Here is a 15,702-nt window from a genome sequence, read left to right on the forward strand (position 1 = left end):
CAGACAGACTGGCTGCTAACCCTTTGTGAAAAGATGTGTATTGGGTGGGATCGTTTGAAGCATAGCAGACGTCTTGGGATGCTGGGCTCTTGTTCATGTTAAAGCATGTTCCTTAGAATTGTGTATAAAAATACAATGTTGGTTTTTAATAAAGTCATTCCTACTTCAGCAGAGTCAGAGTGCGTCTCGTCTTTTTGCCAGAGGGATCAGCTCCTATAGGAAAGGGTCGTTTAACTGTGGATATTGGTACCGATTGGATGTGTGTCTCGGAGAGGGAACATCGCAAACGGCGTTAACCCCCTTTATATTAGGGGAGCCGTTACATTGGTGGCAGCAGCGGGATCTTCCCTCCAGTTACTGGGACACTTCAAACCACCACAGTAAATGACCAGCTATGCAGCCTGCAGGAAAGCCGCACTGAAAGACTTACTTGAGAGCCGTGTAGGGACCAGTGGGACAAAGAACAAGGCCACCTTGATCAGGGAACTAACCGAGATGGATCAGAGGGATGGTGATGCAGGACCCCGGTCAGTTGAAGACTTGTTTCAGCAACGAGTTCGACAGCGGCTGGCATTATATGGTGCTAACCCATCAGAGACCGCCATACAGAATGCCATTAGAGACATCCAGCTGCAGGATGAGCGACAGGAGAGAGAACTAGAGCGGCAACATGAACAGAGAATGGCAGAAATACGGCAATCGGAGACAACACTTAAAAATGCAGCGCCTGTCCGTAAGTTGCCCTTTCGGGCGTTCAAACTATTTAAGGAGGGAGAGGAGGAAATTGAAGCATTCCTGCAGGACTTTGAGAGACTATGCCAGATACATGAAGTACTGCCCAAAGATTGGGTCGTCTTACTGGCAAGTAATTTAACTGGCAGAGCGGCGGATGCGTATCGGGCCCTGGAGGATGAGGACGCTAAAGACTATGATCGGGTAAAAGAAGCTCTGCTAGCCCGATTTGCCATTACACCCGAAGCCAGCCGGATTAAGTTTCGAGAATCTCGGAAACAAACCCACATAACATACGTGGATTCGGCACATCGTCTGCAGTGAGACCTTAAGGGCTGGATCCAGGGAAGCCACGCTCATACCATAGAGGACATCACCCAACTAGTACTCTTAGAACAGTTCTTTAACCACACCCCTCCGGTACTACGGGATTGGGTACGAGATAAGCAACCACGGACTGTACAGCAAGCGGCTACTTTGGCCGATGAATATCTGGACTCTCGAAGGTCAGGCGGAAGCGAGCGCTATCCACCATCTCGGCCCAGTTTATCAGCCTCTAACACAGCTTCAGCACCAACCCCAGCGGCCACTTATCCTCAGCAGCCCAGGTTCAACGCCCAGGACTATGCACAACCCATCAGGTGTTTCGGATGTAAACAGCTAGGGCACAAAAAGCCAGACTGTCCATTAAATCCAGCCATCCGGTCCCAGTCATGGAGACAACCAGCAAGGGGGAGCCCCCGCACATCCATGCCTGCGGCCCACTGCGTTGAGGGGGAAGAACATTGGGGCGTCCTGCACGAGGCTGATCCAATACAAGCAGCTAACCGGGACAACAGGCAACAACACAGGCAGACGGTCCGGGTTAATGGAACGGTAGCCAATGGCTTACGTGATAGCGGCGCTACCATGACCCTACTACGGAAGAACCTCATCCCAGAGAGCCAACACACCGGAGACACTGTAGCCGTAAGAGTAGCGGGAGGTACCATATTCCGGCTACCCGTGGCCCGTGTTCACCTGGATTGGGGGGTTGGTTCGGGACACGTGAATGTGGGGGTGATGAAGGACTTGCCTGCGGATGTACTACTGGGGAATGATTTGGCCCCCATGTTTTCTGCTTACACCCCGATGGGCCCCGATGAAGTCAACCCTGTGACTATCCGTGCACAGACATGTACTGCTGGAACCGGCCCACTTGCTGCAGAGACCCAGGTGAGACTATCCTCCCCGACACGTACCTTAGATCAGGCGCGCCTAGGCTGGGATACCCCAGAAGAATTCGGGAGGGAAACTCGGGAGGACCCGACCTTACACAAGTATAGGGCTAAGGCAGATACTCAGGAAAGGGGAATAGATGGGGAGCTGTTTGAATGGGATGGGGATAGACTGTATAGGATCCCTAAGCCATCTCAGAGAAGTAAGGCCCCTTCGCAGAAACGACAGCTGGTGGTACCTAAGAAATACCAGCTGGAGATTCTGCGAATCGGGCATGATGTGCCGATAGCGGGACATCTAGGGTTCCGTCGCACGGCCCATAGGATCACACAGAATTTCTTCTGGCCCAATTTTAGCCAGGATGTGCGACAATACTGCAAAACGTGTGACACATGTCAACGGATAGGGAAGAGGGGGGACCACCCTAAGGCTAAACTCACGTCCATGCCTATTATTGGGGAGCCCTTTTACCGCATAGCCGTTGACATTGTGGGTCCCCTTGCCCGGCCTAGTCCATCCGGAAAGAAGTATATTCTCACCGTGGTGGACTACGCCACCCGTTACCCAGAGGCAGTAGCTATGTCCAACATTGAAGCAGAGACAGTAGCTGATGCCCTGGTTAAGATTTTTACCAGAGTGGGGTTCCCTAAAGAGATTCTCTCTGACCAGGGAACCCAGTTTACCGCGGTACTCACCCGGCAGTTGTGGAAGGTGTGCAATATTAAGCCCTTACTGAGCTCCCCCTACCACCCCCAGACTAATGGTCTCTGCGAACGCTTTAACGGTACCCTCAAGCAAATGCTGAGGACCTTTTCGGACTCTTGCAGAGACTGGGAGAGATTCCTGCCTCACCTGTTTTTTGCGTACAGAGAGGTACCCCAGGAATCTACTGGGTTCTCGCCCTTCGAGTTACTCTATGGGAGAAGGGTCCGCGGACCCCTCGATCTCATCAGAGGACACTGGGAGGGAGAGACAGAGCAAGAAGGGACCCCCATAGTACCCTATGTTCTGGAACTCAGGGACCACATGGAGCAACTGTCTCTGATGGTAAGAGAGAATCTCCAGGCGGCCCAGGGAAGACAGAAGAGATGGTACGTCCGGGGGGCCCGACAGCGGGTCTTCCAGGTTGGGCAGAAGGTCTTAGTGCTCAAGCCTGTGAAGACTGACAAGATGCAGGCATCTTGGCAGGGCCCGTATAAAGTAGTAGCCCAGGTATGTGATACTACCTATGTCATTGCCAGCTGTGCAGATGAAAGAATCCAGCGAACCTTTCATGTGAACATGCTGAAGGAGTATCAGGAACGGCAGGAGGCTGTTGCGGCAGTATGTGCCCCTGCTGCGGACGACTCAGAAGGTTTACCCCTCCCTGACTTACTAGAGAGAGAGCCCCAGACCGACCTCATTAGCCTTGTACAGCTAGGAGACCGGTTAAGCCCCACAAAGAAGGAACAGGCTAAGTGGCTTCTGTGGGAGAAACAGGCGACGTTCTCCCAAAGTCCGGGCTATACGACCTTGGCTGTACATAAGGTAGAGACCCCTGGACAAGCACCCCTCCGCCAGTCCCCCTACCGTATCCCTGAAGCAGTCCGAGAGGAAATGCGGAAGGAGATACAGGAGATGATTCAGTTAGGAGTCATTGAGCCTTCTGACAGCCCTTGGGCCTCGCCTGTAGTCCTGGTGCCTAAGAAAGACGGGACTACCCGGTTCTGCGTGGACTACAGGCGACTCAACGAGAAGACCACCACCGATGCCTACCCGATGCCCAGGGTAGACGAACTACTAGATCGTATAGCCAGGGGACGTTATTTAACTACAATAGACCTGTGTAAAGGTTATTGGCAGATTCCCCTGGCCGAGGATGCTATCCCCAAGTCGGCATTTGTTACCCCATTTGGCCTGTACCAGTCTAAGGTCATGCCATTTGGAATGAAAAATGCCCCGGCGACCTTCCAACGTATGGTGGATAGGCTCCTCGATGGCTTCCAGGATTTTGCATGTGCATATCTGGATGACATTGCGATTTACAGTGGGTCTTGGGAGAAGCACCTGGTTCACGTAGGAGTGGTTCTGGACAAAATTCGGGCCGCAGGCCTGACCTTGAAACCAGACAAGTGCCATCTAGGGATGGCGGAGGTGCAGTACCTGGGACACCGAGTGGGGTGTGGGAACCAGCGACCCGAGCCAGCCAAGGTAGAGGCAGTAGCTAACTGGCCCACGCCCCGTACTAAGACCCAGGTTTTGGCCTTCTTGGGAACTGCAGGGTACTACCAACGTTTTGTCCCTAATTATAGTGCTATCGCCAAACCCCTGACTGACCTGACGAAAAAGAATTTACCTAGGCAAGTCCTCTGGTCTCCAGCTTGTGAATCCGCGTTTCTAGCCCTCAAGCAAGCACTTGTAAATGCCCCTGTCTTGGCTGCCCCAGTACCTACCAAACGTTTTCTTGTCCACACGGATGCTTCCATGTTTGGACTGGGGGCGGTGCTGAGCCAAGTTGGGGAGGATGGAGGAGAACACCCTGTCGCATACCTGAGTAGAAAACTATTACCCCGGGAAGTGAGCTATGCGGCAGTGGAGAAGGAGTGTTTGGCCCTGGTCTGGGCCCTTAAAAAGCTGAACCCTTACTTATACGGACAGGAATTTTCACTGGTCACCGACCACAACCCATTGGTCTGGCTTAACCGGGTCTCCGGAGATAATGGCAGGTTGTTGCGGTGGAGCTTAGCCCTACAACCTTACAACTTCACCATCAGCTACCGACCCGGTAAGCAAAATGGCAATGCTGATGGGTTGTCCCGGCAAACCGACGCCCTCCCGGGCTCCTAGTGCAATGTTGATGGGTTATCCAGTATTGGAAGAATGGACCCATGGACTAACTGCGGAGTCAACCCGTCTGGGGTCCCCTCCTCTGTTAGTCTCCTGCCAAAAGGGGAGATGTGTGACAGTGGGGTCACTTTGGGACACAGGGTGAATAAAAGAAACCCCCGATATGGTCTGTGATAGCCATATTCAAGGCTGTATAATACATTGTATACTGTATGTGGGGGTTAAGTGTCATTGTTGTGAGGAATTAAGTTGTTTTGCATTTCTATTGTTCATTTAAGTCTATCCTTGTGTGTAGTGTAAAGTGCCAGACAGACTGGCTGCTAACCCTTTGTGAAAAGATGTGTATTGGGTGGGATCGTTTGAAGCATAGCAGACGTCTTGGGATGCTGGGCTCTTGTTCATGTTAAAGCATGTTCCTTAGAATTGTGTATAAAAATACAATGTTGGTTTTTAATAAAGTCATTCCTACTTCAGCAGAGTCAGAGTGCGTCTCGTCTTTTTGCCAGAGGGATCAGCTCCTATAGGAAAGGGTCGTTTAACTGTGGATATTGGTACCGATTGGATGTGTGTCTCGGAGAGGGAACATCGCAAACGGCGTTAACCCCCTTTATATTAGGGGAGCCGTTACAGTATTAATTTTACCAGTAACAGTTGCAGTGGGTGTTGGGTAGTGCTCTGTGATTCAGACCTTTTGATAAAAGTCAGCTTCTATGTCACAAATCCTCCCACTGCACTAAACGCTCTCTGACATGACACCTGCAAACGGGTAGGGCATTACCTTGAGGGCTACCTGCATCCAGTGGAATATTCTCAACACAGTAGTTTATTTTTTATTTATACCTTTTCAATCCTGCCATTGTTTGTTTTACCAAGGCAGGAATGGCTTAAAAAGGAAAGTGGGTGTTGGCAAGTGTTGTATTGACTTTCAAGTTTTCACTACGGGGAATGGCAGGCAGCCTATTGGCATAGGATTGTATACTTAATTTTTGATGTTGCCTGCCCTTTCCAACTTATGCTTGGAGAAAGACATCCAGAAAAGGCCAACAAGGGCTGAAGGAAAGTCTCCCACCTGATATGGCATTGTTGTTCCTGTTCACATTGGCTTCATCTGGGCAGGGAGGAAAAAAAAACATGAAAAAGGTGATGGAGGGTGGCAATATGTTAATGTGGGACCACCCAGTCAAATAACTTTGCACTAGAGTTGCAGTTAATGTTTTTATGATTACACCTATTTGGTAATAAAGCGTGCTCTCTGAGAGGAACAAAAGAGATATGTTGGAAAAAGAGGGCACATCAGTAATGCTTGCCATCCACTACCTTCATGCAGAAGCAGAGGAACCTGGCCTTTGCTGTGTGCAGCCAGACCACCACAATAGTACAAAATAATACAGAAAATAATAAAAATAAATAGAAAATATAAATAAACTAAAAAATGTTAAATGATTAAATAATGCAAGTAAAAATATTTTAAAAAAAAATTGTGTGGTGGGAAACTGCCACTCTGGGGCAAACATAGATCTTGAGCAAAGTTTAGGCTTGTGTGGTTATAGTGTAGCTTTATTGCAGTTCCAGACGACAGCTAATGCCTACTATCCACTGTGACATGTCCTCCGCTCCAGCACTTTGCTGCTCTCTTCTGCTTTTCCTCTAGGGATGTCCTACTTTCCTCTCCTTGCCACACAAGTGCAGACTGGCACTTCATCTTTATACTGCTCACTGGGGCACAGCTTGAAGAAGGAGCCAACTGCTGCTTCATGTCTGCTATCCTCTGACTGTGTGCTGCCATCCATAGTTGTATGAGCAATTTAATTGCTTCTATAACCGACATCAACAGTAGGGTATAATTCCCCCCACTGACACCAGCGATGGGGCTCCAAAAATGTTTTTTTTTTAAATCCCACTGACCACCAAGCCTGAGGCATTTTTTACTCCCAACTGGCCCTTTATTTAGAAAGTTTAGAGACCCAGGCTCTAGTTGAATGTTTTTGTTTATGCTGCCTCCTTGTGGTCATTTTTTTCATTACATGTAATGTTTATAACTCCTTCCCCCTTTGTGTGATGTAACTTCCTCTTATGCCGCATACACACGATACTCCATCGGAAAAATCTTTGATGGTTTTTCAGATGGAATTCCACTCAAGCTTGGCTTGCATACACATGGCCACACAAAAGTTTGCAGAACATTAGAAGCTCAGTCTGCAGGCCAACACATTAGCCACAATACTTCTGTAAGCCCCACTGCGGAAACAGCAACTGGAGGAACTGTGTCCAAGAGGCATAGCAAACAAACTGCAGCTCCTAGGCCAACAGGTCTGCCAGTTCATGAAAGGCAGGGGGATTATGCTCCCCCTCCAGCTATGTCTTCTGGATATTTAAAAAACGGATTTTCCTCCACTGCAATCATGGTTGCATTGTGCAATCTAGAGACAGGGGGATCCACTACTGGTGGAAAAGTCCACTTCTTAAGGAGGGACTCCTCAAAGGGGTACCTCCCAGCAAAGCATTTTTGGAAACACAAAGGGGCACTTTGGACACTACTATTCTTCATGGACAAATTTGGCAAAATCAGAGAGAGAAGGGAATGCTTTTGCCATGCAAGATGACTTCTGGGTGCCAAAGGGGACAAGCCTTCCTCCACAGCAGCAGCTGCATCCCCCAACTTTAAAGGGTCCCGCTCAGATGTAATAAGTGTGACAACCAGCACCCTCTTTTGCTGCACTTCAGTTGTGGAGGAAATATCCTCACTACCTGACAGAATAGGGAACATAGCCACCAACCCCGCTCTCTGGCAGCAGAGCCAGATATAGGATTGTTTGAGACAGAAGAGGCAGAGGAGGGCAGGGGCAAAAAAACTCACAGGGGCACTACAGAGTCCTCACGCAGGGTACGCCGACTGAAGCCCCTCACAGGGGATGAGGACCAAGGCCCCACACAAGGGACACCAACCAAGGCCCCACACAGGGGACCCCGACCGTAGCCCCACACAGTGGGCACCCACTAAGGCCCCGCACAGGGAGAACCCTCTGGTAGAAGGCGGCCGCAAGGTCTGGTAGGCCAAATAATCTGCAGACTACCAGGTGCCCCACCCTCCGCTAGTGCGCAGATTCGCGAGGGGACGGATTGAACAGAACCACGGAATGGAAGGCGGACACACGCAATAGAAATTGAAAGCCTCTGCCGGCCGCCAGGGGAGCACCCCATGCATTGTCCAGTCAGTAGGCCTCAAACCACACCCCAAATTACCGGAGGGCTACAGCAGGAAGCGCAGATCTGTGGATGCCTGGTCACCTGCACCCTAGGCCTGACCATCCAGCAGATGAGCCCAAGATGTACCCCTGTGACAGCCCTGGAGAGGAGGGGTGGACAGTGTGTTTGCAGCACTTAGGCCAGAAACCTGGGCCTCACGGGGGAAGAGGTGGAGAACCCCTGGAGGGACCGACCACCCCAGGGAGTACCCGCGACCCACACAACATCCAGGGAAAGAGAGGTGGGGCCCCCTAATTACCGATCCAGTGGTAACGCTCCCAGACAGATCCTCCTCACCACCAAAGTGGAGGGGCTGTTGGCCATGAGGAACGCTGCGACTAAGGCCAAGACCTGGTCGTATGTGACCTCTTAAGACGTTCAACTCACATGACCAGCCCCCTGTCCAGTGGGGCTATGTCGCGGCCGATCTAGCGCGTAGCTATGGTCTGCATGCGCTCGCTCACCAGACTGGGGAGACCACTGAACTATATTATTCAACCCATCGCCCGGTCCTGCAGTTGATTGTAGATCTCACAGGAAAAAAGTCCAGGAAAAAAAGAAAACAACAAGCAAAAAAATGCCAGTACTAGAGAGCCCCGCAGGGAATTAGGTCCTTACTCCTGACTAGAGAGAAAAAAAGAGAGGGGGGTGTATATCACCTAGGACTGCCCATAGACATAGCCAAGTTTTTTTTTTTTTGCCTAGTCCTCCTCTGAAGGTGGCGATATAACCCTATGGTTCTGAATAATGGAGCACTGTGTCTGTCAATGAACGAAAGAGAAAGTATTGCAAACACCTCCTCCTGTCTCTCTTCCCTTCGCTACAGAGTTAGCTCACTGTTCTGCCAACTTTATGACTCTGCCAACATCACTACTCCAATTCATGTTGAACCCAATGGGAACTTCTGGGGACCTGGTAATCTTTCAGTTTATCTGCCTGAAATCCAGAGAGCCCCCAATTATACAAATGGGGGATTGTCATCACTGAGCAAAGGAGATACAGATTCTTTAAATACAAACGTAACAGAAATCAAGTTCTAGAAAGTACTCTGTTACGTGCAGAAATTAAACTATTGCTCAATGGATTTTCCCAAATGTTTCAAAGCTTCATGATAAACTATGTTATACACTATTTCTCGTTTTCAGGCATTGCATACATGAAAATACATGTTCACTAATTGTATAATCAAAATATAGATACATTAAAACAATACCTTATAACACTATTCAGACATTGTTTTGGCTACTACAAATTAAAGCAAAGTAACTCTGAAAGGAGCAGTTGCGTTATTTCAGCTCCATAGAATGCATGATGGTAAAAAACCTTCAGCCTTTAGAACGTCTTTAAAGTAGAAGTCCAATCTAATCCCACTTTAACCGGGCCATTTAGCCATTAGTATGAAAGGAAAAAAGCAGATCCTCCACCACACAAACAAGGTGGATGGAGGAATTCCCCCACCGGGACATTGTATTCTGACAGCAGGACCCTCATATGCTGATCAGCAGCTGTAGTCACAGTTAGAAAAATGTTTTCCAACGTGTCCCATCGACAGAAGCCTATCAAACTACTTTTGATGAGCAGGGACAACCACACACTGATTGAAAGTAGTCCAGCCCCTGCTAAACCAGACAAATTTTGATAAGTCAATATGTATCACACATATCAAATTGCTCTACTGCACCTAGGAACTATATGCTAAAGGTTCGTTTTGTAATAGTTCTTCGGTCATATTAATTTTTGCTAATGAATTCCTGTTAGACAGCCAAACATTAATATTTGAATTGGCCGTACATCAAAAACCTAAATGAAATAATTAATTGTGCATAGGTTCAATGAAACCCTTAACATAACACCTAAATGTAACCTTACCCTAACACTTAAATATATCCCCATAATTCTTGACCCTAATAGTCATGGCTTGTTCGGAAAGCCACTTTCTCTAACCTACTGTACACATGCTTACAGATGGTAGCTGCAGAGCTTGTGAATCCCCTTATGGGGTAGTTGATTCACAAGCTCATTGCTGAAGATCTGCAAAGTCTTCCCCCAAACAGAGTTAAAACCACTCCCTCTGTATACCCTGACTACAAACACAAAAAATAACAAAAAGTACAATAAATTTGTTAATCTATATGACATTGTAAGCGATGCTATTTTTTCCCACCTTTTCTTTTAGCTTCTACGTGAAGGGGCACACTGGTCTTCTCCACTTCACTGGTCGAAGTTCTCACTTGACACGTGTAACTCCCAGAATCCTTCATCCAGGCAGATGGAATGGAAAATCTACCAGCTGTACTAAAACTCTGAACATTCTGTCCATCTCTATAGAAAGAAAAGTGCATTTCTGTTGTCTCTCTTAGTGGACTGAGGCTGGTGTCACAAGTTAGCACGGTGGGATCACCTTCTATCACTCTCAGAACTGGCGGTGTGAACAACTCTAAAATACAAAAATGAAAAAATTTTCATGAATCAAGTTTTTGCATCAATTATTAATGCCCAAATATTTTTAAAATGTATATATACAGTTGATGGTTACATAAGGGGATCCTTCTGGTGTCAATCGCTTGACCAAATAACAAGGCATTAGTCATGTGATCCCAACTGAAATGCTTAAGGACTAATGTTGAAGGAGAGAAAACCAGCAAGCTGCCTACCTGAACACTGAAACTCAAGCTGAGGATAAAGTTAGTTTCATTTTTTATGAGCTGCAATTAGATGATCATGTAAAACAAATATGAGAATGTGTAGTGGTTTTATATCGTTTTCTTTTTAAATTCATAACAACTATTTTGAAAATATAACAATAATGTTACATTTTATTCGGGTATTACGTAGCCTTTTATTCAGCCAGCAGGTAGAAATGTGTGCACCTTTTCACATTTCCTGTGTCTTCTTACTACTTGTTCTAAAAAGCCTGGTTACAGAGTTCAGTGACTTAAACTGTAGTTAACATGCACATGTTAGTCAGTCAGGAGTGACTAATCCCTTATAAAATGGTTCTGTTTGAGGTCTTAATTAAACAATATGTACTCTAGGCAGGCAACAACTGGCTCACTCTCTCACCAGCTACCTCACTGATCTCCCCTTCCCTCATCCTGAAGACAAAAGCAATGAGACCAGAATGTCAGTCTCATCGGTGGTAAGGGATGGAGGAAGGCCCAACAGATACAAGGTACACAAAGAATAGGTGGGAAGTATCACTGAGAAAGGATGCATGGGGAGGATAACAGGTAGCAGAGGCAGCAGGAAATGGGGAGCACATTGAGGAAGGAAAACACCCAGCGGGTCAATAAACATATTGCTTTAATTAAAAGTGGAGACACCAAACAAAGTGTACCTAGACATTATAGACAGTACCACAATCAAGATCCTAAAGGGACAGAGCTTTTAGTTATTGATCGATACAGTCCCCCTTGGAGGGGGGCCATTACCAGTGGGGTCTCACATCTTGAGACCTTCTGGATCTATGAGTTGCAGTCACACTCCCTGTTCGGTATGAATGTGGAGTGGGATATCAACGCCTTTATCAACAAGGCGTAAACCAATCTAATCGGGAATTCTGGGTTTTTACTATTTACTAATTTTAATTTTACATTTATTTCACCATAATATCATATCTCATAATGTTTGACATTGTTCATGTTTTATGGATATTCATGGTTGTTGACCCCAGTTGAGTGTCAGTCCCGCTGGACTGTCATAAAACAACTTTTAAAAATAAGCAAGAGTTTTTACATTTCATTTTTTCATTTTTTCATTTTTTATTTGTTTTAAATTTTTCATTCTATTAAGATTTTTTGTCATTCATTTATTTTTATAGACTCTTTAAGTATTTTTTGTAATTTTTATCATCCTATGTTCATGTAGCACATGACTAATGTGTCATAAAATAGAGGCCAAAAAAGTATGGTGTTGCCGATATGGGTTTGATCTCGTTGTTATTTGTGACACTATACCTTTGATTACCTATCCTTGGTGACTGATAGCATGCTGTTGTGGGTTACTAGCTGCCTGTTATTTGAGATCAGTCTCATAGGATGTTTAGTGTGAATTTAAAACAAGGTTTGATATCGTTCTCGGCATCTGAAAACGAGGCTTGGCTTATTTTGTCAACATGGCACCGAATATCAGTGCCGCGTTTACGGTCCTCTCTTCAGATCGAGGCATGACACGCACGTTCTTACGTCTTCTGGACATGACAGGAAGTGATCCATCTTTTATAGTGAGCGTTGTCATCTTGTTGTTACAGGAAGCTACTGCGGAATTACACTTCTGAATTTGATGATAGACCATGGGTCTGTATCTCATCATTGGGGTCAAACTTTGTATACAAAAGCAATGGCTGCAGTGGGCTAGCACCCCAGTGGATGTCTTGAAACGTGTCAGAAGGGCTCTACTGCTGCCATTATACATGTACCAAAAGCGCTGTTCATCTTCTCAAATGTGAGTTTTTTTAACTTTAAATAAATATTAATTAAGGTTTAATATACATTATCTCACAAAAGTGAGTACAACCCTCACATTTTTGTAAATATTTTATTATATTTTTTCATGTAGCAACACTGAAGAAATTATACTTTGCTACAATGTAAAGTAGTTAGTGTACAGCTTGTATAACAGTGTAAATTTGCTGCCCCCTCAAAATAACTCAACACACAGCTATTAATGTCTAAACTGCTGGCAACAAAAGTGAGTACACCCCTAAAATACAGTACACCCCATGAAAATGTCCCTATTGGGCCCAAAGTGTCAATATTTTGTGTGGCCACCATAATTTCCACCACTGCCTTAACCCTCTTGGGCATGGAGTTCACCAGAGCTTCACCGGTTTCCACTGGAGTCCCCTTCCACTCCTCCATGACAACATCACAGAGCTGGTGGATGTTAGAGACCTTGCGCTCCTCCACCTTCCATTTGAGGATCCCCCACAGAGGCTCAATAGTGTTTTGGTCTGGAGACATGCTTGGCCAGTCCATCACCTTTACCCTCAGCTTCTTTAGCAAGGCAGTGGTCATCTTGGAGGTGTGTTTGGGGTTGTTATGTTGGAATACTGCCCTGCGGCCCAGTCTCCGAAGGCAGCGGGTCATGCTCTGCTCAGTATGTCAAAGTACATGTTGGCATTCATGGTTCCCTCAATATACTGTAGCTCCCTTGTGCCAGCAGCAATCATGCAGCCCCAGACCATGACACTCCCACCACCATGCTTGACTGTAGGCAAGACACACTTGTCTTTGTACGCCTCACCTGGATCCTGCCACACACGCTTTGGCACCATCTGAACCAAATAATTTTATCTTGTTCTCATCAGACCACAGGGCATGGTTCCAGTAATCCAATCCTTAGTCTGCTTGTCTTCAACAAACTGATTGGGGCTTCCTTGTGCATCTTTAGAAGAGGCTTCCTTCTGGGATAACAGCCATGCAGACCAATTTGATACAGTGTGCTTGAGCACTGACAGGCTGACCCCCCACCACTTTAACCTCTACAGCAATGCTGGCAGCACTAATATGTCTATTTCCCAAAGACAACCTCTGGATATGATGCTGAGCACATACACTCAACTTCTTTGGTTGACCATGGTGTGGCCTGTTCTGAGTAGAACCTGTCCTGATAAACTGCTGTATTGTATTGGCCACCGTGCTGCAGCTCAGTTTCTGGGTCTTGGTAAACTTCTTATAGCCTAGGCCATCTTTATGTAGAGCAACATTTATTTTTTTCAGATCCTCAGAGAGTTCTTAGCCATAAGGTGCCATGTTGAACTGTATGGGAGCGTGAGAGCGATAACACCAAATTTTAAACACATGCTCCCCATTCACACCTGAGACCTTGTAATACTAATGAGTCACATGACACCAAGGAGGGAGAATGGCTAATTGGGCCCAATTTGGACATATTAACTTAAGATATACTCACTTTTGTTGCCAGCGGTTTAAATATTAATGGGGTGTGTTAGTGTAAATTTGCGTTGTCACATGAAAAGATATAATAAAATATTTACAAAAATGTGAGGGGTGTACTCACTTTTGTGAGATACTGTATATGAGCACATAACAGAGGACTTCATTATTTGTAACGTGGACTTTTTAAGGATTCATTTGGACTTCTAGATGCACTCGGGGCTGCTGTTAGAAATCCTCATACAGCCTCCCCGACTGGACCTTCACCTGGCCGAATGTGACTGAGGACTTTGATTTATCAGTCCCTTTCTCTGCAACCACAGATACACATATGAATAGGAATAGGAAGTGCTCTAAGGCTTCCTGCTCATTCACAAACTGAAGCATAGTAAATACAGTTTACTATGCTTCAACTATAAAAGGACACAGAAGTGATTGATACCAATCACTCACTGTGTTCATTCAGGAGAGGAAGGAGTCAGAAAATTACATATTTACTATCCTTTTCCCCTCTCTCTATCCTGAAGCATCCATCTGTGTGCCTGTAGAGGCTGGCCGGAAGAGTAGAGCAGGGAAGCTGACAGCGCTGCGGGGGAAAGGGAGACACAGGGGGGCCTGGACAGGTAGAATCTAGAACCAATCCCCCTGCACTGCAACTAGTGGAAGAAATAGGAGGAGAAGCTGGCAGCTCTGCAGGGGGTGGCAGAAGAGGATTGGTGACTGCAATAAGACAAAACAGCCAGCCCTCTTGCTCAGCAGGTGCCTGAACCCCCCTTTTGAACTGATGGGGCCTGGGCCCAGTAGAGAAGGGCTGGCTGCACTGCCTTATGAGCAGCTCTGGATGCACTTGTTTATGATTGATTATTTTTGTACATGTATTTGGGAAAGTTTTTTTTTTTTTCAAAATTTTCTAGTGCAGTTCAATGTCTAAAACTGGTATAGTTACTATGATACATATCTCATATTGGAGTTGTGGATTTTTATATTTCATGTTTTTTACTTTTATTTTAAATTTTTGGTACACAAGTGCAATTTTTCAGTTTTATTTTTATGTGATTGCCAGAACCTTCCCTAGATCTCCCTTAGATCTCTTTGCAGTGTGAACAAAGTGAAAACTATTGTCAAGCAACCAAAACTCCTCCTACACCATGTCATTGCAAAAAAAAATAAAAAAAATAATAATAATAAACATTTTCTTTAAAATATAGATTTGTATGAAGCTTTAAAACACTTTATTGTATTATTTATTTTGATTCTCTATTTTGAAAGCCTTTTTTTATGTCATGTGACTGGCACAGCATCAATCAGCCCCGTGCAGACACAGGTCCATAGTCCAGATGTTCTGTGCTGATGTATGCTCTGTAGCAGCAGAGGACATCTGGACTATGGACCTGTACTAGAAACTACCCCCTCAAACCTTTCCCTGAGGATGGTTAAGGCCTGGGAAATGTCATGTGACCAATGAACTGCAATAAATTAATACAGAACAGTGCTTTTTTACTGTAGCACTGACCCCTGAAGGAGCTGCTGGTTTGATTTGGGCTTACCATTACCTCCTTGTTTGCTTCTCCATCTTGGAGATCCTGTGGTAAATGGCCCAAAGAATGTTGAAACTGACACTGAATCCTCTTTTGGGTTATTTATTTAGAAAAAACAAAGTCTCTTAAAGGAGGGTAGAGGGTTAGGGGTGAGTTCAGGCACTTAAATTGCAAGGTGAAAGTATTAAGAGAATCCAGTAAATAAACTGGATTCAACAACCCCCGGATAGACCTCTATCACTAGG

The 15,702-nt window shown here is 45.9% G+C and overlaps 1 protein-coding gene across 3 annotated transcripts in view; it reads right to left on the reverse strand.

Moving 5' to 3' along the window:
* Positions 1-15,702, reverse strand: part of LOC143943371 (Fc receptor-like protein 3) — an 89,606-nt gene that overhangs the window by 18,608 nt on the left and 55,296 nt on the right. For 2 of the 3 annotated variants that reach the window (XM_077465102.1, XM_077465101.1), the window contains exon 5: positions 10,187-10,459. In XM_077465102.1, the coding sequence (XP_077321228.1) occupies positions 10,187-10,459 (273 nt within the window). Of the gene's footprint in view, positions 1-5,845; positions 5,885-10,186; positions 10,460-15,702 lie in introns of all 3 variants that reach the window. The other variant, XM_077465100.1, reaches the window with a different exon arrangement.

Source organism: Lithobates pipiens, unplaced genomic scaffold (assembly GCF_037356315.1).
Source record: "Lithobates pipiens isolate NorthernLeopardFrog02 unplaced genomic scaffold, aLitPip1_a1.2 Scaffold_30, whole genome shotgun sequence".
In the NCBI taxonomy this organism is placed as follows: Eukaryota; Metazoa; Chordata; class Amphibia; order Anura; family Ranidae; genus Lithobates; species Lithobates pipiens.